The following is a 24301-nucleotide window of genomic DNA, read 5'->3' as shown; positions in this document are numbered from 1 at the left end:
CATTTAATATCCATAACCATACAATGAGCCATTCTATCATATAGGTTGTGAAACTGAAGTTTAGAACAACGAGGTAATTTTCCCAAGGTCAAATACCTGGAAAGCCAGGGTTCAAGAATATGTGCTTTCACCCATAAGTCTTTAATTTGTGGTATAAAGTGATATTTTCATTTAAAGGATAAAAAATAATTAAATAAACCATGGATTTTGGCAAGAATATTCAACCCCATCATGTGAGGACTTCAGCCAACTGATATTTGTACCTCAGAGTTAATACACAATCCAAGGGAAGGATGTTACTAGATCCTTGCTTAAGCACAGGTGGTTTATAACTTTCATGAGGGTGATCCACTAAGACATACTAGGTAGCCACAAAGAGCTCCTCCATGCATGCAAGTCTCAAAAAGACACCTCTATAAAGGGAGCTGCTATGTTGATGGAAAGGTTCAGGAAGACACTTGCAGTTGGCTTGAATTCTCCATAGTTCCAGGCTTAGCCTGCAGTGCTGAATGCTAACAGTCACAGCAAGTGGCAACTGTGCTCAGCTAGATAATTCTCTCAAAGGCTGAAGTGGATTCTTTCATACTCACTTATAATTGTAAAATGGGAATATTCACTGAGAATATTCAGTCAAAAAACAAATAAAACAAAGAGTTTTGATTGCACAAAAAGAGTGCCCCCCCAAAAGGGGTGCAACTTACCTATGACATCATTCATGCGACTCAGTAAGGAAATATCTGAAATATCTAATAATGCAACAAAATCAAATGCAGGAGAGGGAGGAGGTACTTCTTTGGAAGTCGAAGGATCAACAACCAATGTGGATATCTGTGCTTTCTTTCTCTCCATTTCTACGAGGTTTCTGCTGCGGCCAGTGAGAGCTTCCTCCAGGAGTTGCGCTTGGTTTAATGTCATTGGAAAACCATCCAGGACCCAGCCTTGATCCACAGGTACCTCACTTAATTGAAACAGGACAACTCATTAACATTTTGTTAGACCCAAGTACTTTGCCAGTAATGATAATAATACGGTGAATCTTGCCTTTTTCTCTCCATTCCATAAGAAGCTTCTACTGCATGAATTTCATTACTTTAGAGCTAAAAGATTAGGTCTAATAATGTGCCACAATCACTCCCTTGCCTGAAATACTTCTTTGGGTCCCTGCCATTCTCGAAATCTATTCCAGAGGCCTTAACATGGTATTTATAATAAAACTAATTGGCCATGACTTTTTTCTCTATAACTTCTTTCTTATCTCCCACAATTTTGAATCATTTACTTCAAACAAGCTGATCTCCTCACTTACGAGAGTATGGATTGCATTTTCTAGCTTGTGTCCATAGGCCATTCCTCCTTTGCATCTCAGTTTCCTCATCTACACAATGGGGTAAAATAACATAGCTCACAGGGTGGCTGTGAGGATGAAGTGAAATGATGCATTTAAAACACCCAGACAGAGCTCAGCACACACTATTAATAGATACTTGTATTGCCAACCTGGAGAGTTCTTCCTATCCTACTCAATCCTGTGTAGTGTCATAACAGCCTGATCTGAACTCCTCTGACTCTCATTCACTTCACCATAAAGTGGTTATTATATTTCTTGACTTAACAAAAATTCAATTGAGTCTTTTTTTTTTTTTTTATCTCAGTTAGTTTATAGGTTGCAGAAGGATAAAGACCATTTCTTCAGTTATTGCACTCAGCACAGTGTCCTCTTTAGAGAATGGATGTTCCAAAAATTATTAATTTTGTTTGCAAATGGAAAACTACATGTCAGGGCATAAACTGAAACTCAGTTCTTTTAAACCCTTAATTATACAAAATTGAGATTATGGGCTTTGGATTAAAAGGTATACTTTCATTTCTTTCTTTGTTAGCACACAATATTAAACAACAGAATCCTCTTTTCAAAGGTTTCTGAGTCTGCTTTGGTGCTTCCATCCTTCTTATAGTATGACAAGGAAGGAGTGGGAAAACTGAAGTTGAGAGAAATTTTATCACTTATTCAAAGTCACAAAACTACAGTGATCCCAAATCCAGTGATCCTTCCACAATATCAAACTGTGTTCAGGTCACTGCCTATATTTCCTCGCTAGGTTAAGAGCAGGAAAAGACTGCATTTTGCTTTTATAACTTGTCCAGAACTTGGTAAAATGTTCTGCAGAGAATGGATTTGTTGATGCATTGATCTAAGATGGAGAAGAAAATGTCCTTGAGTACCTTGCCAGGTCTGGGTGATCTCTGCCCCCACTTGCAGTCTCAGGAGCCACTTCAGAGGGAACGAGAGGTTGTCAGGGCCACACTTGCTCAGCTGTAGTGTGAGGACTCTAGACTATGGGACTTTGACTGGGGCTACACCACTAACCAGATAGGTAACAGAAGCTAAATCCTCATGTATCTCCTTTTCCCCATGGAAAAAGGATAGATTTAGATTAGATCAAGATTTCAAACTGATGACAGTCCTCTGGTGGTATATCTTAGGGGCAGTGAGGACGGTGATGTTGGAAGGAGGGTAATGGAGCCCTGACAGTGGGGTGTGGATACTCCAGTTCTACTGACACTAAAGTGAAGCTGTGCTTTATATCTGATGCTTCTCATATACATTTTTCTTTGAAAAAAGAATCCCATGTCTGAAATACGCTTTATGCCACTTCTGAGAAATGTTACAACTATTAGAATAAGGCCCCTTCTAGCTCTGAGGGCTGCAGCCCTGTGGTCAGATTTCTAGACACATATAACTGAAAAGCAACTTAAATCTTTAATGTTGTCTTTTATAAAAGCACTAAGAGGGAGTCCATTTCAGATGTATGGAAAAACCCTAAAACCTGCTTCCTTATCTCTCTCAGTCTTAATGTTTCTCACATATCACAACTACCCAATTCTATTTCCTCACCCACTCTCAGCTCTCCAAAACTCATTCACAGGAACCATTTTGACTCTTTTTTTCCATCCTACTTGACTTCATCTCTTTATTAGATGGATCAGCCAAGTCTCTATGGTTTCTTTTAATTTCTCCCTTTTCTGTATTACAAACGAGGGCTGAGGAGGATCCTTTTTCCTTAGAAAGGAGGTTGGGAGAGATTACAAAATTATAGCCTGCTTTGATTTTTTTTCTTTCTCCCCATCACATATCATCTCTGTGCTGTGCATATGTTACTCCTTGCCTGTGCACCCTCTACCCTGTCCTAGCACTGGCCAACATCTCTTCTAGAAACACAAAAGGAGAAGGCCCAGTGGCACACAGTTAGGGTCTCTCCATAATCTGTCCCTTAGCTTTTTCAGTTATTCAATTTCTTCTTGATTCCCCACAGGCCATAGAAGCTGAGCTGTATTCACATCTAAGTGAAAGAAGTCAAGTCTGGGAGAAAGTGAAATATAGGCCTGTAAATCAGAAAGTATATCTATCTTTACCTTGCCATTTATTTTCTTATGTAGACGAGTAGTATTATTTAGATATTAGAAACAAACAAATTCTATATTATGCTTTGTACACCTTTGTGTGATAAGGAATATATTAAATGGATATAGGAAAGAAAAATGTAATACATACTTAATAGCATTTACCATGATGTCAACTAGCAACATGTCAGGAATGCTCTTTCCTTTCTTCAGCAGCTGTTCTGATTTTGCACCAAGCTGAGCACGCACAGTGAGCTAGGAAAATAAACAATGAATGGCAGAAGACAGCTAATTTGAAAGTCAGATTCCAAATGTTTGGAGGAGGAAAACAGTTACATAGTTTCTAATGAAGGTACTGTTTACTTGGCACAATTCTGGAGTCAGGGAAGCATTTAAGCAAAATTTGTATGTCGATTTTGAGGCACCCTCCCAAGGTATTCCTCTTTAATTTGCAGCTGCTCTGGCATCCCTGAACTTCATCCTCTCATACCTTAGATCAGAACGACTGTGCTTTCTGCTTGACTCCTAGCCACTCTTTCTGATTCACTGGAGTGTGTATAAACCATGGCTCTTGCCCAGGGAAGTTCTCTTCTTTCAGTGGTCAAATTCCATATATTTTCTGCCTGTTTTTTGCTGCTTTCTTGTTTGCTCCTTTGCTTTTTTTTTTGCTGTCTCCTTTCGGCCCTCAAATAATTTGCTTCTACATTTTGGCCAGCATTTGTAATAATTATCTGTAGGTTAGTCCATTACAAACTACTTGATATCACTAGTGTTCTAGGAACTTTCCTAGAACCTTTTCTTAACTCTGCCACCAGAGTGAATGTTTTATGTCAAATGATATCATACCTCTACTCAAAACCCTGTAAAAATTTCCCCCTTTTATTCCAAATGTCCCAAAAATTGCCTGTTAGACCCCGACTGAGCTGACTGCTCCCTTTTCATGCTGAGCTCTAACCTCATCCCTTCCTACGCTCCAGCCCCGCTGGCCAGGCTCCTTCCTGCCCCTAGGCTGTCTCCAGCACCCAGCTATTCTATTCTCGCTGCCTGGAACGCTTTCCCAGATCCAGTGAGCTGGTTCTCCCACCTTTTTCTTTTCTTTCTTTTTTTTTTCCAAAGTAATCACAGTTTAAGTTTATTGAGGTCCACAAATGACCTACAATTATCATACAAAAAGCAGAAAAAGTATGTGTAACATTGACATTTTCAATTAGAAATTGGCTAAGTCTGTCAAACATTTGATCTGGTAACACCAATTCTCCATTCAAGGCATATTCTCCACTTGAAAAATTGATTTAAGTATGAAAATAATATTTTATCCTTCCATACCCTAATTACTTTAATCTCCCTTTCCCAAGGAGGCCGGCCCCTGACCTGTGCTCCTGCTCCCTTTTGCTCCATCTCTACTTTGCCTTTTCTCACAGCACTTCTCACCATCTCCCACAAAACACTTATTTCCCTCCGATAGAATATAAATGCCATAAGGGCAGGAAACCCTGTCTTTTTTGTTCACTGATATATTCAAATTATTAAAACAGTACACAGGACAAAGCAAACTCTTTGAATTGAACTGAATACGGAATTTAGGTGATTTGTAAATGCATACATGTAAATATCAAAATATACTTAGCCTTTTTGCTGATTTGTATTCCAAATGCACAGAGTAAACATTATAAGTCCCCCTTTATTCCTTTATTGCTTTTTCTAAGCCCATTTCCCTCCCCATCAGTCATCTTATTTAAAGTTTGGTGTATATCCTTGTAAAAATTTTTCTATCCTTGAGAAGTTTTGAAATATTATATTATGTTATAATATTTGAAATATTATAATATAATGTAATATATCTAAAATATTACAAAAATGTTTTCCATGATCAAATGCTTAATAAAAGTAATGAAATGTAATAAAAATAAAGTAAATAAAATTCCATCTGATTAATCTATCTGGTCATTCTATTTGATAACAAAAAAATGCTCCACATACAGTAAAGCAATACTATTTATGGAAACATTAATTTCCATTAGGAGCAATAGTAAGTGAATTGTTGTGAACATTTTTTCAAAAATAAAAAATTCTGTAGAGTAAGCAACAAGAATAAGGGTAAATTCTGGAAACATTTTTTAAAAGTAAAGATGAAACGAAAGGAAGCAAAAGCCATAAATTAGATGGTAAAAAAAGAATACATAAAAATAAATTTGGCATAAGTCTAAAATTTAAAAAGCATGTGTTTATTTTCTTACCTGGCAAAACTGAATAGTGATTTCCACTGCTTTAGATATAAGTATTAAGAATATAAAGGATGTTAAGTAAACTCACATTAGCTAATAGTTCACCATTAAATTTATTTTAAAACCAGAGAAGCACATCATTATTTCATTCCATTTGTAGATAAACCAAAAGGTCATGAATCATGTCATATTTTAATGTTAATAGCCAAAATTAGATTACAATACTTACTTTGAAGACATTATCACTTGATTCGACTTCTTCAGCTTTTGGTGTTTTATTAGTATCAGTACCTAGCAACAGGTAAAGTAGTAAGAACAAATTTCTAGTATCAGGCTCAGCTATGCCTGAGATACTCAGGGGAAGAAAGTGACAGAATCACCACGGCACAGCTTTTTACCTTCCTTCCACACCAGCAGGATCCCGGCCACTGTGTGGCTTGATGTTTCCCCCTCCCTGTCTCCCTCCTTTCTGCTTTCCCATTCCTCCCACCTTCCCTTCCTTCTTTCCTTCCTTTCCTCCCTCCCTCCCTCCCTTCCCTCCTTCCTTCCTTCCTCCCTCCCTCCCTCCCTATATGGCCTGAGCTCATAACAATAGTACTAGAAATATTTTAACACAGTTTGGGTTCTCTTTCCAAAAGACAAGCCAAGTTTCTCAAGAAATGTTATTAAAATGTTAACTTATTATATTTTTATTTTCATGGATTATCAAGGTATAGATAATAAACACATCTAAAAGTATATAGCTCCAGAAGTCGAGGAATTTTTAATTAAAATCAATGGAAAACAATAAGAAGTTTTAAAGAATTTGTTTTTAACTAATTGGACTAATGCAATAAAATATGTCATGAAATACTTATAATAGTTTAAAAAATCAATTAAAATGATCTCTTATGAAACAAATAACTGGAATAAGTGACAGATAATATACTTTTAGAAAATGGAAAGTCCAACTTCTCTGGGAGAGATGCATGCTCATAATAAATCTGGACATTGTTTAATGCTAATACCAATAGTGATGATGACACAGGAAGATCCCAGCTTTAGGCTAGAATATGAGGAAACTAACATAGCAAAATCTTCCTAGCACAAAGAGAAAAGATATTTAATACTTAAAATTGTTTTCCTTCAATGGTTCTATGAAAGATCTGATGCACTAAAGACCAAATCTCTAGGGAGATAACTTCTTGTTAGGTTTGGGAAGCTTGGTTCTTTTGGTCTTGTCCAAGGTTGAAAATAAACTTAGCTTTATCAAGGAACCACTGTGCACGTGGATTGAACAGATCATACCCTGCAGCCTCTCTTAATACAGTGACTGAAGCCACAGCACACAGAGGGCCCCAATGGTGCTCACACACCGACTTGCATAGGTGAGCAGAACCAATAAAATATTGTCTCCCCGCCAAGCCAGGAAGAGTAAGGATGATTTATCCTGGCTGTTTTCATAACAACAGCAAAACTAAGCAACTATTTGAAGGAGGCTACAGAGATTCCCATATAATTTTTATCTCTTATCCTCAGTTGTAGACAAGGGTTATCTGGCTCTCTCTGTCAAATGACCATACAGAAAATTATGCAAAACTTCATCACTCCCGTTTCTTTCCCTGAAAGCAAGTTTGTGCATATATGTGTTCTTACTGTTTGTCTGTCTCTCTAATGTAAATAATGGATGATTTGCTTTGATATCTACTCACTAAGTATAGTTTTACTTTCTGTTTCTGGTAGTACTTCATCTACTTCGTCTGAGACTGGACCAGCTGAAAATACTTTTTGTGGATCCTTTGGGGAGAAAACACAGACACGGGGGAGATTTTAACATTGCTATGCTTTAATAACCTTCCTAATTTTATAAGTAAAGGTTTGAGAAAAAAATACACTATTTTATGTATAACATTAATGATATTAGAGAGGATTGAGGTTTTAGTCCTAAATTATGATTTCCAGAAACAAACAATATTTGATGATAATTGCACTTGTAGAAACACATAGTAACTTGTAGTGTAATCTGTCTTTCCAATGGTCTCCAATGTAAAAAACAGCAACTGCTATTTTGAAAATACAATAGAATCTGAGAAAAGGGTAGAGTTTACGAAAAACTATCTTTAAGTGAACAATTCTAGAAGTGTCAGTCATAGCCATAAGGAAGTTAAAAAAAGTACATTATCTATTACTTTATTGATTAAAATAGAAAGAGTACCACAAAATGGAAGAAGAGATAGCCCACAATGAAGAAAACTTTTCCCAGTTATTTTCCAAATTCATCATTAAATGGTATTTATTTTGCACCCCCTGCAAATGATCTGGATTAGATTCTAGACTAATTTATTCATTTGCAGAGAGAGAATAAAGTAGAGGAAAGAGTTCTGGACTTAGAATCTGGAACCCCAAACACAGTAGCCATCAACTAGCTTTCTGACCCCAAGCAAACCAGCTCATGCTTAGGGTCTCTACTGTCTTTTCTGTGAAACGAGGGGGCTGGACCACATAAATGATCCTCAAGGTGGAGCCGCCTTCTCCTATTCAGCTCCCCCACCTCAGGAAGCTTCACACAATAATACAATGTGATGCAATACTGATGGGAATGTGATACCGATAAACCATACAGACAGCCCTCTACCCCAGTTGAGATCTGCTAGCTTAAATCTGGAGTCAGCATATCAGGCCCATGGACAAAATTCAGCCCACTAACTGCTTTTATGCAGTTCCTGAACATCATTCAAGCAGTCTAGCACTGTGAGCATGGAGACCAAGCCAGAAGTCCCCCTCCACCACTGTCCCCACTGGGCTCCAGACAGGCCTCAGCCTCTGCCCAGGGCCACTGTTGGTCTCCAGCTACATGTTGGGGACTCTGATGTTGGCATCTGCCAGGCACTGAGTGGTGGGATCTCAGTCCAGGAGCTGGTGACTTCTGGAGTTCCCCCACAGCACTCATATGCCACCTTCTCAACCTCTGTAGTTCTGTCACTCCACCCACCCCACTCACCAGCCAGACACCCTATCCTCAGGAGAATGTCTCCAGCTGATGGCACTGGGTGCAAAGTGAGCCCACGGCAGTGGTGCCCTGGATGGTACGCCCAGGCAAACCCACAGAAGGGGGTAGAAATTTCCTTTCTTGTTATTTAAGTGCCCACATAACATCCTTCATTTTGCCTCTTGGCCTAAAATATTTACTAAATATTTAATTTAAATGTTTACTCTGGAGCTTTACAGAAACTAAATATTTACTCTCTGGACATTTACAGAAGAGACTCCTGGTCTAGCAGATCTTTTAGATTCCATCCGGTTCCAACTATCTAGTGTACCAGACACAGCAAAGAAAACTAGAATCATACTTGCCTGGCTTCCTTGACTCTCCTCTTGCACAACTGGTAGAGCCTCTTCTTCATCTTCTTTCTGAATTGGAGGGGCCTCACTGATTCTTTCATTGTCATGAAATGCTTGTATAGCTTCTTGGACAAGAGTGTCAATAGAAAGGATCTGAATAGGAAAGTCTAAAGGACAAAAGACAATTTTATAAATAGCATTTCATTTGGGAAATTGAAATTGTTGTCCTTATGTACTGGCTTCACCCTATAATGCTGTCTTTCAGGCCCCCTAGAACTGTCTTTTGGATCAAGCTGCTTTTTTTTTTTTTGTTGAGACAGAGAGTCTCACTTTGTTGCCCAGGCTAGAGTGAGTGCCGTGGCGTCAGCTTAGCTCATAGCAACCTCAGACTCCTCGGCTTAAGCGATCCTACTGCCTCAGCCTCCCGAGTAGCTGGGACTACAGGCATGCGCCACTATGCCCGGCTAATTTTTTCTATATAGATTTTTAGTTGTCCATATAATGTCTTTCCATTTTTAGTAGAGACGGGGTCTCGCTCAGGCTGGTCTCGAACTCCTGACCTTGAGCAATCCACCCGCCTCGGCCTCCCAGAGTGCTAGGATTACAGGCGTGAGCCACCGCGCCCAGCCAAGCTGCTTTTTTTAATTGTGGTAAAATTCATATAACATAAAATTAACCATTTTAAAGTTTAAAATTCAGTGGCATTTAGACATTCACAATGTTGTGCAACCATCACCATAATCCTGTTCCAGAAATTTTTCATCACCTCAAAAGGAAACCCCATGCCCATTAAGCTGTCACTCTCTATTCCCCTACACCTGGAAACCAATAACTCAATTTCTGTGTTTATGGATTTGCCTATTCTGGAAATTTCATGCAAATAGAGTATATATTTTGGGATAGTTTGTGTATAGCTTTTTTCACTTAGCATAACGTTATCAAGGATCATCCATACAGCAGCATGTGTTAGTATTTCACTCCTTTTTATAGTTGAATAATTATGGCTTAGACAATAAATTACATGATCACCCTATTATAAAATTTTGGATGACAGAGATTTCCCAATATATTAGCAAAGCTTCTTGAATGTTCCATATATACATGAACACTTGCAGATCCAGTCAGTGTGAACAGAATCTAATAATTAGGGGAAGAGTCTACCTTTTTGTAGAGACTTTAGGATGGTAGTTTTTCCACTAAATGTTTTCCCCAATAAACATCCTTTAACAGCAAAGGAAGGAAATTCAGGTGCTGTTGATTCAAGATGAGGAGGAAGAGATTTTTCAAACAGTCTGTGAAGCACATGGCCCAATATGCAATTGTTGGAGGGTGGTAAATTATCAACCATTTCTTCGGGTAAGGCCCACTCTCCAACCATGTTCTGCAAAAATAACAAACAAAACAAAAATATTCTTAAAAGTCAAATTTAGGAATATAAGAAATTTAAATATTGAAAGTGAATCTAAATTGTAGCAAATAAAAGTTAATCAGTACTTTAGTTAATCAATTATATCACATAAATGAGTAGTAGCAATAATAATACTTTCATATTAGAAAGCAGAACAATGAGCTTCCTACAAAAAAAACCTCAAAATATCTTAGTTTATGAAAGTAGGCATATTAAGTTGAGACATACTGTATGTAATCTAGGTCGAACATTAAGACACTTATATTGATGTTATCATCAGTAAGCAGACAAAAGACAACAATAGTTTATCTGCTATCTTATGCAAGTATTAAGCTTATTTTAAAATATTTTCTTTTTTTTTTTTTTTTTTGAGACAGCGTGTCACTCTGTTGCCCGGGCTAGAGTGCCGTGGCATCAGCCTCGCTCACAGCAACCTCAAACTCCTGGGCTCAAGCGATCCTACTGCCTCAGCCTCCCAAGTAGCTGGGACTACAGGCATGCACCACCATGCCCGGCTAATTTTTTCTGTATATATTTTTAGTTGTCCATATAATTTCTTTCTATTTTTAGTAGAGACGGGGTCTCGCTCTTGCTCAGGCTGGTCTCGAACTCCTGAGCTCAAACGATCCACCCGCCTCGGCCTCCCAGAGTGCTAGGAGTACAGGCGTGAGCCACCGCGCCCGGCCTTAAAATATTTTAAAGTAAGAAAGATGAAAAAGAATTTTCATGCTCAGTATAGTGTTCTCTAAATCTACCATGTTTGACTACCACTTCCTTCAGTTTTTTTGCTGAAATAAACAATTGGAGAGAAAAAACATTGTACAGACCACATTCTCTAACCTTCATGTACTAAAACTAGAAATTGATTTTAGAAACATATGAAAAATATAAGTACTTATAAAAATCATTTTTTGAAATTAAAATTATAAAGTCTGAAAAGAACGTTAAAATAATAGATTAAAAATACGAGAGGGATCAAACTGTACTCAGAGGAAAATGTATAGCCCCTCCTAAAATGCCTTGTCTAGGTAGATAGAAGAACTAAGACCTAGTGTTTGCTAAATCAGCAGAGTGATTATAATAAACCATAATCTACTGTATATTTCAAAATAGCTAGAAAAGAATAATTCAAATGATACCAGCATAAAGAAAAGATATTTAATAAATGTTTAAGGGGATGGATATCCCAAGTACCCTGATTTGATTATTACACATTGTATGAGTGTATCAAAATATCACATGTAGCCTGCAAATATAATATTTATTATATTTCTATTATATATCTATTATATAGATACATAGTACATAGTACTATAGTATTATAGTACTATAGTGCATAGTACTATTATAGTACATCTATTATATATCAATAAAAAATAAAATTAAAAAGGAAATAAACTAAGGATTAAAATAGGGAATAAAAGTAATTATAAAATAATCAAAAGAAACCAGGAGGAAGGAACTAATAAAAATATAAATGGAAATTAATAAATTAGAGAGTGAAACTATTCAGGTACTCTTTATTGATAAATGTCTAAAACTTGTCCATACTAAGCATGATAATGGAATTGCTCTTAGTTTTACACAAAGGTGAAGAATAGCAAGTATCAATGTTGTAACATAATAGGAAAAAAGGTAATAGATTTTAAAGGGACTTAAAATCATTAAGAAAATTTTATATACAACTCTACTATAATAAATTAGAATTTATTACGGTGTAGTAATAAATGATATTCTAAGAAAGTACAAATGTTAAAATTAATTTAAATGGAAATTTTGAAAAGATAAAAGCCATGAAAGAAGGGGAAAAGTTGTCATAGAACTATACCTAGGAAGCTTGAAGACAGTAATGGTTTACAGAAGAATTTTTATTCCTTAATTAAAAAGAAATTTAAATTGTTGTTTAAAGTCTTCTAGAGTATGGAAGAATACAGACTTTCCAATTTACTTGGCAAGACTAATATAACCTTTATACAAAAAAATGTATCAAAGATAATTAACAAAAACAACATCCCAAAAGAAAATTACAAGCCAATCTGACTTGGAAATATTTTGCAAAAATTATACACACAATATTAATTCAATGTTATATTAATAGACAATAAAGATACTAATTGACATTGACTACCTATTCACTATATGCCATATACTGTTGTTTTCATGAATTATCTCAAATAATTCTCATATAACTCTTACATAAGTAGTATTAACTTCCCAATTTTGTAGAAGAAAAACCTGAGTATTACAGAGGCTGTTACTTTTCCATGGTCGTAATAAATAGTAAAGACAGAACCTAAATTGGAACCCAGGTGGTCAGATTGCAGAACATATGCTCATATCCTACATATAATGTTGAAGTTGTCTCACCATGACTGAATAGGAGTTATTTCATGGACACAAAGAAAGTTAAATATTAAAAAATCTATTACTACATCACATTAGTAGGTTAAAACTTAAAAAATAAAGCATATGATCATTTTGACCAAGAAGTATCTGATAAAATTCATTTCTGATTTTAAGAAAAAACAAGTACAATTAAACAAAACAAAACAAGTTTCTCAATAAGCTATGAATTGAATATGGCTTTCCTAACACTCTATGGACCGATGATGAACCAAAACAAAATACACATTTTTCCATAAAAGGCAAGAACAAGAAAAGGATGCTCAACATTAATACTATCACGTCACATTATTTCAGCAGGTCTAGCCACGGCAACAGAATAAGGAAAAGAAAGAAGTATCACGGTCCCTAGAAGTGATCGTGGCTGCTGCACAGTTGAGTTCCTATGCAGAAATAGCAGCTGCAATGTCAGCTGCTAGTGCTCCATGGTGGTGGTGGCAGTGAAAGTTTTCCTTGTAGGACCTTGTGATGGTTCTGGTGAGTTTCCTTGGAAGCTTAATCTTTAGGCTACTTCTCAAGCGCACCTACTGATTCTTTGAATTACCCAACATATTTTGAGTAATTTTTTTTCTGCTTACTCAGCAAGAGTCAACTTTTTTTGCTTGCATTTAAAAACTGACAAAATCGTTGGAATTAAGAAGTATACAGAGAAGCTATATAAGGAACATTTCAAAACTCTACTAAAGATTTAAAAAATGACTTGAAGAGAGAGCAATATAGAAAGTTTCAAAATTATAAACCATTTAGTTCTCTCCCAAATTAATCTAACTTAATGTTGATTATTTTTGTTTGTTGGTTGGTTTTTTTGTAGAGATAGGATATTGCTCTGTTACCCAGGTTGGTCTTGAACTTCTAGCCTCAAGCAATCCTCTTGCCTCAGCCTCCCAAGTGCTGGGATTACAGGCATGAGCCACTGCACCTGGTTTAAGTTGATGTTAATGACATCAAACGACAACAAAAGTGCCAGTGGGTTTTTTTTCCCCCTGCAGGGTGATATAACAAATGATTCTAAAGTTTAAGTGGAAGAAGAAATATAGTGAATAAAAATATCCATTAACAACTTAAAAAGGACAGTAATATGGGAGTGTTGCCTTACCACTTACTGAAATGCTTATTAAGAATGCAGTAATGAAAAGAATGAATGGCAGAGACAGGATATGCAGTGCACAAAAATACAAATTGTAGAAACAGATCTAACTGTATATAAGGACTTACCATGTAATACAGTTTATATTTTACATTAGCAGAGAAAGAATAGATTATTTCTCAACTTACATTTGAATAGCTGGTCATATATTTGGAAAAGAATGAACTCAGTCTTCTTAGTCCAAATAACATAATATGAGAAATGCCCATTGGGAAAAAAATCAATGAGCTCCCTCATCAACATATGTTCTCATGAAAGACAAAAAGGGAACAAAGATGAAAGACAGGGTACACTACATTTCTTTAAGAAACACCAGCTAACTTCTAGTGTAGGTTGCTTATGTCGCCTTAAGTCAGTTTTTCTTGTTTTTTCTTTTTAGAAAGAAGGTATGTGTTTTTGTCTTGACTATATGTGTGTGCTTTAGCCTAAGTTTCCTAACCATTTTCTGGAGGGGACCTCTTTTGTAAAGATTTATTTTTAATATTATTGGCCAAATTGGATCACTAATTTGAATGACATTTTTTCGTCTCAGTACCATGACCAAATAGATAATGTTTGGTTTATAAATACTACTACACTACTACTAAGTAATGAACAAGTCACATTTTTGGCTTATAAATGAATCTCCATATTATATTTTTAATCCTTAACTCTTAACTAATATTACAAAGTGGCTTATATTAACAGATTCAGTCTTGCTATGGAGATATTTTTTTAAATACCTGGAAGTAGGAAAAACTTGTATTAATCATTGATTGGTTTAGCCTATTTAGGCCATTTTTGACAATATTTCTTTAATTATGCTATGTCATATATAAATAAATGCATACCTATGTTTTGCCTTTTCTTTTATCAGTATTCTTTTCATACCCAATATCTGACAAAATCATTTGCTCAGAATATAAGTTGTCAAATTTGATAAGGGCTAAGGATGGCTTGTCTGGTTTGGTGTCAGAATGTCTGATATGACAACACTGTATGTAAGGAAATACTTTTTGAGACAAACAAAAAACACCCGAAGTACTCATAAGTTTTTCCTTTAAATTAGTGGAATTTACAAGTATATAAATGTATTTATATTTGACTGTCATTTCTATACAAACCACCCTTTATTTGTAAAAATTATTTTATTATAGTTTAATGCTTTTGGTTTTTCTAGCAGTTCTGTGCATAATAATTACTGCATTATTAAAAATTAGGTAAATACTGAATGATTTGCACAATTATTAATGGAATTATAATTGATTACTTTTGCTTTCATTCATTGGAATTGTTTATACTTCTAGTTAGACAAATGATAATTATTTTATGTAATATGGCTGATCAAAACTAACCAAATAAGAAAACAGAAATCATAGAAATTATGTAATTTTACAATGAAAAGGCTATAATTCCAAGGCTACGTTGAAGTGGAAAGTTGCCAATGTCCTAATGATTATGAGCTGTGCAGTCACTTAATACTTGTTAAAGGAAGTAGTCTCAGACTTAAATCAATATTTCTCTAATTATGCTATGTCATGTATAAACAAATGCATACCTGTGTTTTGCCTTTTCTTTTATCAGTGTTCTTTTCATACTCAATATCTGAGCTGGGTTTCTGTAATGGTTCTGCTACTTGCCTGCTTTGCTCTTTTGTCAATTCCCTCATCTTTGAAGCAAGATAATAATATCTATCTCATAGAACTGTTGTAAAGATTAAATGAAATAACGTTTGTATGAGGAGTCTATGTGACTGCTGACTATAAACAATTAAGTTCTCAGTCAGCTGCTAAGCCCTCTTCCATCACCAAACTACCTACAGAATGTAGCCAAACACAATGGAATAGAAGAACATCACTGTGAAGAGAACAGAATGTTCAGGTCAGGAGGAGAACTGAAGCCTGACCTGTGGAAATAAGCTGATAAGGGATTTGGTGGAACACATAGAGCAGAATCACCATAGAAATAAAGTTAATGAAGTTCCTAGCAAGACCCAGGATAAAGGCTAAGTCAAGGTAAAAATTGCAAAGGGATGGAATAAGAACTTGGTGAGTGAAAAGGAGAACAGAAGAACTGGAAAAAGGAAAATTCAGACCAGAGTGAAGACTGTTAGTTTAACTACAATGAACTAAAGAGATTTTTACGAGTTCATTAGTAAAGGGGAACCAGAAATTTTTATCGGATCCCTATTTTAAATGTATGTTATCTATGTAGATATGATTAAATTAATTAGATAATAGAATATATAATTCTTTACTCCTTTAGGTATTATTATAAATATACATCTGGCTATTTGCTTCAAGACTCCGATATCCAGAGTGGTAATATCAGGTCAGTATCACCTATTACAAACTATTGCTTTAACAGGTTATTTTTCTTGCGCAGATGTTATCCATGTTACTAGCACTTGATCTATGTAAATTGTCAGGCAAATACAGAAAATAAGTATTAAGTTGTCTTTATTTTAATATCAATCTTTTTGTTGTATCTGCAAAAACACCATCAGTATGAATTTTTGAGAGGGTATAAGGACAAGACTCAAGATCCATCTTGAGTGGTCCAGCTCTCCTTGTGAGTTCTTATCTATCTACATACAGAGATCATAAAATTACAATAGAGAGTAAACAGCCTTTGACCTTCATCAAAAGTCATGACCAATTCACTAGCACCGTGTTTATTAACTGACCTACACTGAGCTTTCCAGAACCTGAATTCTGAATCCCTGGGTCCTGTCTTTACCATTACATACCACTTGAAGCATGGGAAGTCCTAGCCAGAACAAATCAGGAAAGAGAAAAAAATAAAAGGCATCCAAATTGGAAAAGAGGAAGTTAAATTAACTTTGTTTGTGGTTGGTATGATCTTATACCTAGAAAACCCTAAAGACTCCACCAAAAACTCATAGGTTGATCAGTGAATTCAGTAAAGTTTCAGGATACAAAATCAATATACAAAAATCAGTGGCATTCCTATACATCAGTAATGATTTAGCCGAGAACAATAGCTACCAAACCAAAAAAAAAAAAAAAAAAAAAGAGAAACTCAAAACAAAAAAGCAAACAATGCCCCCCTCAAAAAAAACCTAGGAATGTATTCAACCAACAAGGTGAAAGATCTCTACAAGAAAAACTATAAATCATTGATAAAAGAAATTATAGAGGACATAAACAAATGGAAAAACATCCCACACTCATGAATTGGAAGAATTAATATTGTTAAAATGACCATACTGTCCAAAGCAATATACAGATTCAATGAAATTCCTATCACAATACCAACATCATTTTTCACAGAATTAGAAAAAAACAATTTCCAATGTCAGATGGAACAAAAAAGGGTCCAAATAGCCAAAGCAATTCTAAGCAAAAAGAACAAAACTGGAGGCATCATATTACCTGACTTCAACTTATACTATAAGGGCATAGTAAATAAAACAGCATGATACTGGTATAAAAATGGACACATAGATTAATGGTACAGAAAAGAGAACCCAGAAATAATACCACAGACTTATAGCCAAGTGATCTTTGACAAAGTCAATAAGAACATACACTGAGGAAATGACACCCTATTCAATAAATGGTGCTGAGAAAATTAGACTGCCATGTGCAGAAGAATGAAACTAGACCCCTAATTCTCACCATACACAGAAATCAGCTCAAGATGGATTAAAGATTTGAATTAAAGACTTGAAACTATAAAAGTACTAGAAGAAAAACTACAGAAAACTCCTCTGGATATTGGTCTAGGCAAGGAATTCATGACTAAGACTTCAAAAGCATAGGTAACAAGAACAAAAATAGACAAATGGGACTTAATTAAAATAAAAATTCTGCACAGTAAAAAAATAATCAACAGAGTGAACAGACAATCTATGGAATGGGAGAAAATATTTGCAAACTATACATCTGACAGGGGACTAATATCCAGAATTTACAAGGAACTCAAACTACTTAACAACAACAAAAAAGAAATAATCCCATTAAAAAATGGGCTAAGGACATGAATAGACATTTTTCAAAAGAAGACCCAAAAATGTTCAACATCACTAATTATCAGAGAAATGCCACTTAAAACCACAATGGATATCATCTGATACCAATCAGTGTGACTATTATATAAAAGATTAAAAAAAAAGATGTTAGCGAGAAAGCAGAGAAAAGGGAACACTTATACACTGTTGGTAGGAATGTAAATTAGTACAACCTCTGTGGAAATCAGTATGGAGATTTCTCAAAGAACTAAAAATAGACCTGTCATTTGATCCAACAATCCCACTACTGGGTACCTACTTAAAGGGAAAGAAATCATTACATCAAAAAGATACCTACACTCTTTTATTGCAGTGCTATTCACAATAGCAAAGATATGAAATCAACCTAAGTGTCTATCAGTGGATGGTTAAAGAAAATGTGATATATATACACAATTGTTTTCTATTCAGCCATGAAAAAGAATGAAGTAATCTTTTTCAACAACATGGATGGAACTGGAGACCATTATCTTAAGTGAAACAACTCAGACACAGAAAGACAAATACCTCATGTTCTCACTTACAAGTGGGAGATAAATAATGTGTACACATGGAAGCAGAGTATAGAATGATGGACAGTGGAGGGTAGAGGTGTGGGAGGAGGGTAGATAATGAGAAATTACTTAATGGGTACAGTGTACGTTACTCTAATGATGGACAAACTAAAAGCCCTGACCTTACCACTATGCAATATATATTATACTTGAACTCCATAAATTTATACACATAAAAAAAAAAGCATAGACTAAAAACTCGGAGCTGTCTGTTCTTTAAGGGTGACTGGTATGAGCATCAATAAAGTATGCTAAGAATGTAAATTTTTTTGAAGATTATTTTCTAAGTTACATATTTACCTGAAGCATTAAAAATCCTGAACAAATTTAACAATAACAAATGTGTACAACTGTTTCTTTTAGCTGAGCCAGGATGCATGGTCCTTCTGTCATCTCTTATGATAGACTATTTAAGCCAGAGAACATATTTCACAATTTGAAACATTTATGTTTTACTTGTAAGTAGGAACATTTAGGACAAGTTCTTGAAAAGACAAAAAAAAAAAAAAAACAATCTACAAATAAGAGAATTAGAATAGGTTACAGTATCTCCTAAAACCTGTCTATGACGTACTTTCTATTACGGAGTCAAACAGAGCTTGTAAACACATACCAGAAATCCTAAAGTAATTTTTGTTTCTAGAAAAACAGCAAAGGTCATATACAAAATAAAGTGAATTGCTAGACTTTTACAAACTCCTAACAAAAGTTTACAATTTCCTGCAGTGGAGCTGCACCAGCTGCTTCAGGATGTGGGCAAGACAAGCATGTTCCTGTGGTAACCGTTTCCCACACAAGAAAAATAGTTAAAAGACAAATCTTTGCTAAGCTGCAACCCCCCAGGTCTCCTGATTTATGAGAGCAACAAGAACAAAGTAAATTGAGCTGTTTAAGAAGTAGTTTAGAAGTAAATATTCAATGAACCAGCAAAGTTTGTCAAATAAAATCACTCTTAATTTATAATGGAAAGAAATACCTTAACATAGTTTGATATTGTCAAAACATTTTAGTATGTGGCATTATATTTTTTTATCAATATACTACTAGATCTACTGTACTTTGCAACCATACAAGATAACTATATACATAAATCCTGTAAGGTTCTAGTCAATCCTTAGTATATATTAATAATAATTCTCTCAGTGCTATAAATACAGATTTATTCAACTGAAATATGCTGGACATTTAGTTTCTCATAATCTCATATTGTTTCCTTATTTTTTAACCACAAGCTTATCTTCTTATAATATTTATATATTAGTGTTATTTTATATTTTTCTTGTTCATTGTAATTCATTCATTTTATTCACTCAACCTTCCAACAAACATTTATTGAGTATTTACTATATATCAGCAAATAATTGGGTCAATTCATCTTTCCATTGATTTCTTGTGTTGTACTTACTACCCTTCTGGAACTCATTCAGTAATATTTCTGATAATAAAAAGCCTCATTTTTCATTCCATTGCTGTTTATCCCCAAAACTTCTATCCAAGAGCTATAGTCGTTATATCTTTATTTCTAAGAGTGAGATGGAGTAGGGTGTGGAGAGCAGGATTGTGGGGAAAGAAATTGAAATGCATTACTTGCACCCAACATGCAGTGCACGTAGGTAAGTGTTCAACACATATTATCTTAAATAAGTCTCATAACAACAAAATGAGGTAAGTATATTATTATTCCCTTTCATAAATTGAAAAACTGCGTCTCAGCACTTAAGGGATCGGTCACTTAAGGTCACACAGTTAATTGTTGGCCAGGCCAATAATGTAACTCTGGTCTTTCTAATCACAAAGTCTTTCTGACAGCTCTTTTAAAAGCACAGTTAGAACCTAATAATTTTTTTTTCAATCTTTGAAAAAAATTGTTTGAATCTATGCTACTTATAAAACCTAGATCTCCTCCTCTTCCATTTTGCCTGCAAAAACAATATACTATTTAGATCAATTGCTAAATAAATACCTTTTAACAATGGTTGTTGAAGCAAAGCATTTTTAAAATTCTGAAATCTATCTGTCCAGACACTGTATTATGCTTGATTTTTTTTCAAACCACTCTTTTAATATTACTGAGAATAACAGATAATAGATTATGAATGGGTATCTAAAAGTTAGTTCTATAAACTAAATTAAGGAAAAACACAAATATAAAATATCTATTTTTATTAACAGAAATGAAATATCACAAAATTAATGTTAAAGAAAAAGAATTTATTATGTAGCATTCTAATTATTTCATTTTAGTAGGTACCTTATATTGTTCATAATCATTGCTATCTAGCAAGTCCCTTTTTTCCAGTTCTACAAGTTGTTCTGCTGAGGGTTTAGCAGGTAGTGGCTTAATAGAGGCTTGTTCGTATATGGGCTTCCCATTAAAAAACAGTTCCTTCCAATCATGCATAAGCTTATATGGAATCATACTATTGCAAAAACAAAGAGGTAGAGATAAATCAATGGTTAGTCAAATGTATACTTTAAACCTCAGTATCAGCATTATATTTACGTAATTATCTCACTTTCATCAGACTTAAAACAGAAATAATTACTGAAAAATAATTTTAAAGGTTACCACATGTGCAATGACAGTAAGACCAATATATATTATATTTTTCTGTTACAAATTATTTATAAATATGTAAACTAACTGTGATCTTAAAGGGGCCTTGAAAAACATTTAGTCTGTTCATTTTGCCCAGGAGGACACTGATACTAGAGCATTTAAATGATTTCCTAAGGTTGCACCGTCAGTTGATATCAGAGCTAGGAATTGAAGAACCTAAGTGTTCTGATTCTTCTCAGTATTTTTAGATATATTGTTTTGTTATGAACCAGAGAATGAAGTAATATTCATTCATTCAAACATAAGTTCTGCACATTTTACTAACCATTAGGGATATAACAGCAAGTGGAATTCTTGGCCTCAAATACCAGGCTCTGAGGAAGAAAGGGTAAAAATAATTGCACAAATAAATAAAAGTGTTGAATGAGAACATACAATGGGAAAGTATACCAACATGACTCAACTTAACTTGTTGGTTCAAGGAAGGTCTCTTTCAAGAAACAACTGCTAAGCTGAAGCTGAAAGAATGCCTAGGAGGCAACTAGGACAGAGTGACAGGAAAATTGTTTCAAGAGGAACAAAATGAGCAAAGGAAAGAAGGAGCCAAATATGATTCACATGCATTTCTCTAAAAATAGACTAGAATTAGAAATTACAACTTAAAATATAGTATATTTCAATCTAATACGTGCTATAACATGGATGAACCTTGAAGACATTATGCTAAGTGAAATAAGCCAGACACAAAAGGACAAATATTGTATGATTCTACTTCTATTAGGCACTTAGAGTAGACAAATTCAGAGAGACATAAAGTATAATAGAGGTATCGGGGGCTGGTGACAGGGAGAATGAGGAGTTATTATATAATGCATACAGACCTAACAACCTTTCCTGTTTAAACAGCTGTGTGGTCAGGGGTCTTGGAAAACTCCTGACTGTACTCATATTCAGGCATTTCTTCCCCCTTCTTTCTTTCTCCTTCATGTATCAGGGCTTTAAAACCCTCTTTATAACCTTTAAATATTCTCTTTCTGGTTCTGCTATAACATTTGTAGAGATTATTTGGCTTCATGATTGCAATCCACTGAAGTAGTCCATATATTTAAAAAAAAATGAGGGGGAAAAAAAACTTAGCTATCTGACCTTTACTGTAATTTTTTTCACATTTAAGATGTGAGGAAAGAAACAGATAAAATGGCAAAAGCAGGAACACTTTTTAAATAGCTTCTCTAATCTTTAAGAATATTGGTCTAGGCTAGGCACAGTGGCTCATGCCTTTAATCCCACCCAGCACTCTGGGAGGCTGAGGTGGGAGAATCACTTGAGGACAGCAGTTCAAGACCAGCCTGGGCAACATGGTGAGACAACATCTCCACAAAAAAAAAAATAATTTTTTTAAAAAAAGAATATTGATCTTACTCTTGCTCAAGCTGCTTCTTTTCCTCAAGATTCTGACCTCACTAATCCCCACTTGATCCATTGAGGTTCCTGAATAAGAAAACCACCTGCTATGGCTTCTGGGACCCTGAATGTGCTCCTTTCTTACTAACTGAAATTCCTAGGATTCCATGCATACATTTAGACTGGCTATTCCATATTCTTTTCTTGAATGATCCAAATTTCATCAGCTCACCTCAGACCAGCCTGGTCTGCTGAAGCAATCATTAATTCAAAATAAAACAAGTGAGGAAGAAACGCCAATACATCAAACAAGGGATGTTTTAGAAGTAGTACTACACTTTCCATTTTACTTCATTTAATTTGATTAATTAATTTATTTTTTGAGACAGGCTCTTGGTCTGTTGCCTGGGCTAGAGTGCAGTGGCATCATAATAGCTCACTGAAACCTCAAACTCCTGGCCTCAAGCAATCCTACTGCCTCAGCATCCTGAGTAGCTGGGACTACAGGGGTGCACCACCACACCTGGCTAATTTTTCTATTTTAGGTAGAGATGGGGTCTCACTCAGGCTGGTTTCAAACTCCTGTCCTTGAGCAATCTTTTCATCTCAGCCTCCCAAAGTGCTAGGATTACAGGTGTGAACCACTGCTGCCCAGCCACTTTCCATTTTAGAATGAGCTTTTCTGTCTAAATAACTTGTCCTGAAAAGTCAAGCTACATGGTCTGCTTTAGCCCAATAGTCTCTATGAATCATTTATGCTACTTGTATGTTATTCTATTGCTATTTAAACATACTTTTTTTAAATTAAACTTTCTATTTTGAGATAATTGTAGATTCACATGAAGTTGTAAGAAAAAATGCAGGGAGATCCATGTACCCTTTACCTAGTGCTCCCCAATTGTAACATCTTACAAAACTATAGTACAATATCACAACCAGGATATTGACATTGATACAGTCAAGATACAGAACATGGCTATTACCACACATAAAACCTGTCATCTTGCCCTTTATAGCCACACTCACTTCCCTCTCACCATTCCCCTCTCTTTAGCCTCTGGCAATTGCTAATCTGTTCTCAGTTTCTATAACCTTGTCATTTCACAAACGTTATATAAATGGAATCATACAGTAAGTAACCTTTTGGGATTGGCTTTTTTTCATTCAGCATAATTATCTGGAGATTCATCCAGGTTGTGGCATGTTTATTCTTTTTTATTGCTTAGCAATAGTCCATGGTATACATGTTCCAACGTTCAGCCATCATCCACTGAAGAACATCTGGATTGTTACAAGTTTTAAGCTATTACAAATGAAGCTGCCATAAACATTCACATTTTTGTGTGAACGTAAGTCTTAATTTCTCTAGGGTAAATGCCCAGAAGTATAATTGCCAAGTAGTATGAGAGTTACATATTCAACTTTTTGAGAAATTGACACACTGTTTTCCAGAGGGGCTGTACCATTTTACCTTCTCACCAGCAACGAATGAGTGATTTTCTCTATCCTTATCCATGCTTGGTGTTTCCATTAGTTTTAAAATCTTAGCCATTCTTATAGGTGCGTACTGATATATCACTGTGGTTTCAATCTGAATTTGTCTAATGGCTGATGGTAAAAACTTTTTCATGTGCATATTTGTCATCTGTATATTCTCTTCAGTGAAATGTGTTTTCACATCTTTTGTCCATTTTCTAATTGGATTTTTATTGTTGAGTTTTAAAAATACTTCTATCCTAGATATTACTTAGTCCTTTGTAGGATATATAGTTTGCAAATAATTTCTCCCACTTTGCATGCCTTTTCATTCTTTTTAAAGCAAAAAGTTTTGACTTTGAGAAGTCCAATCTATCAGCTTTTATCTT

At 35.1% G+C, this 24301-nt stretch overlaps 1 protein-coding gene across 1 annotated transcript in view; it reads right to left on the bottom strand.

The window, feature by feature from the left end:
• SPEF2 (sperm flagellar 2) overlaps positions 1-24301 on the bottom strand; it is a 138347-nt gene that overhangs the window by 92621 nt on the left and 21425 nt on the right. Inside the window, exons 6-12 of the mRNA XM_069492613.1 lie at positions 20724-20892; positions 10110-10329; positions 8961-9115; positions 7334-7403; positions 5857-5918; positions 3554-3657; positions 702-958 (exon numbers count right to left, since the gene is read on the bottom strand). Coding sequence (XP_069348714.1) covers positions 702-958; positions 3554-3657; positions 5857-5918; positions 7334-7403; positions 8961-9115; positions 10110-10329; positions 20724-20892 — 1037 coding nt within the window. The remainder of the gene's footprint in view (positions 1-701; positions 959-3553; positions 3658-5856; positions 5919-7333; positions 7404-8960; positions 9116-10109; positions 10330-20723; positions 20893-24301) is intronic.

Source organism: Eulemur rufifrons, chromosome 17, assembly GCF_041146395.1.
Source record: "Eulemur rufifrons isolate Redbay chromosome 17, OSU_ERuf_1, whole genome shotgun sequence".
NCBI classification, from domain to species: Eukaryota; Metazoa; Chordata; class Mammalia; order Primates; family Lemuridae; genus Eulemur; species Eulemur rufifrons.
Note: the sequence above shows the minus strand (reverse complement) of the source record. Positions and strands in the feature narration are given on the sequence as shown.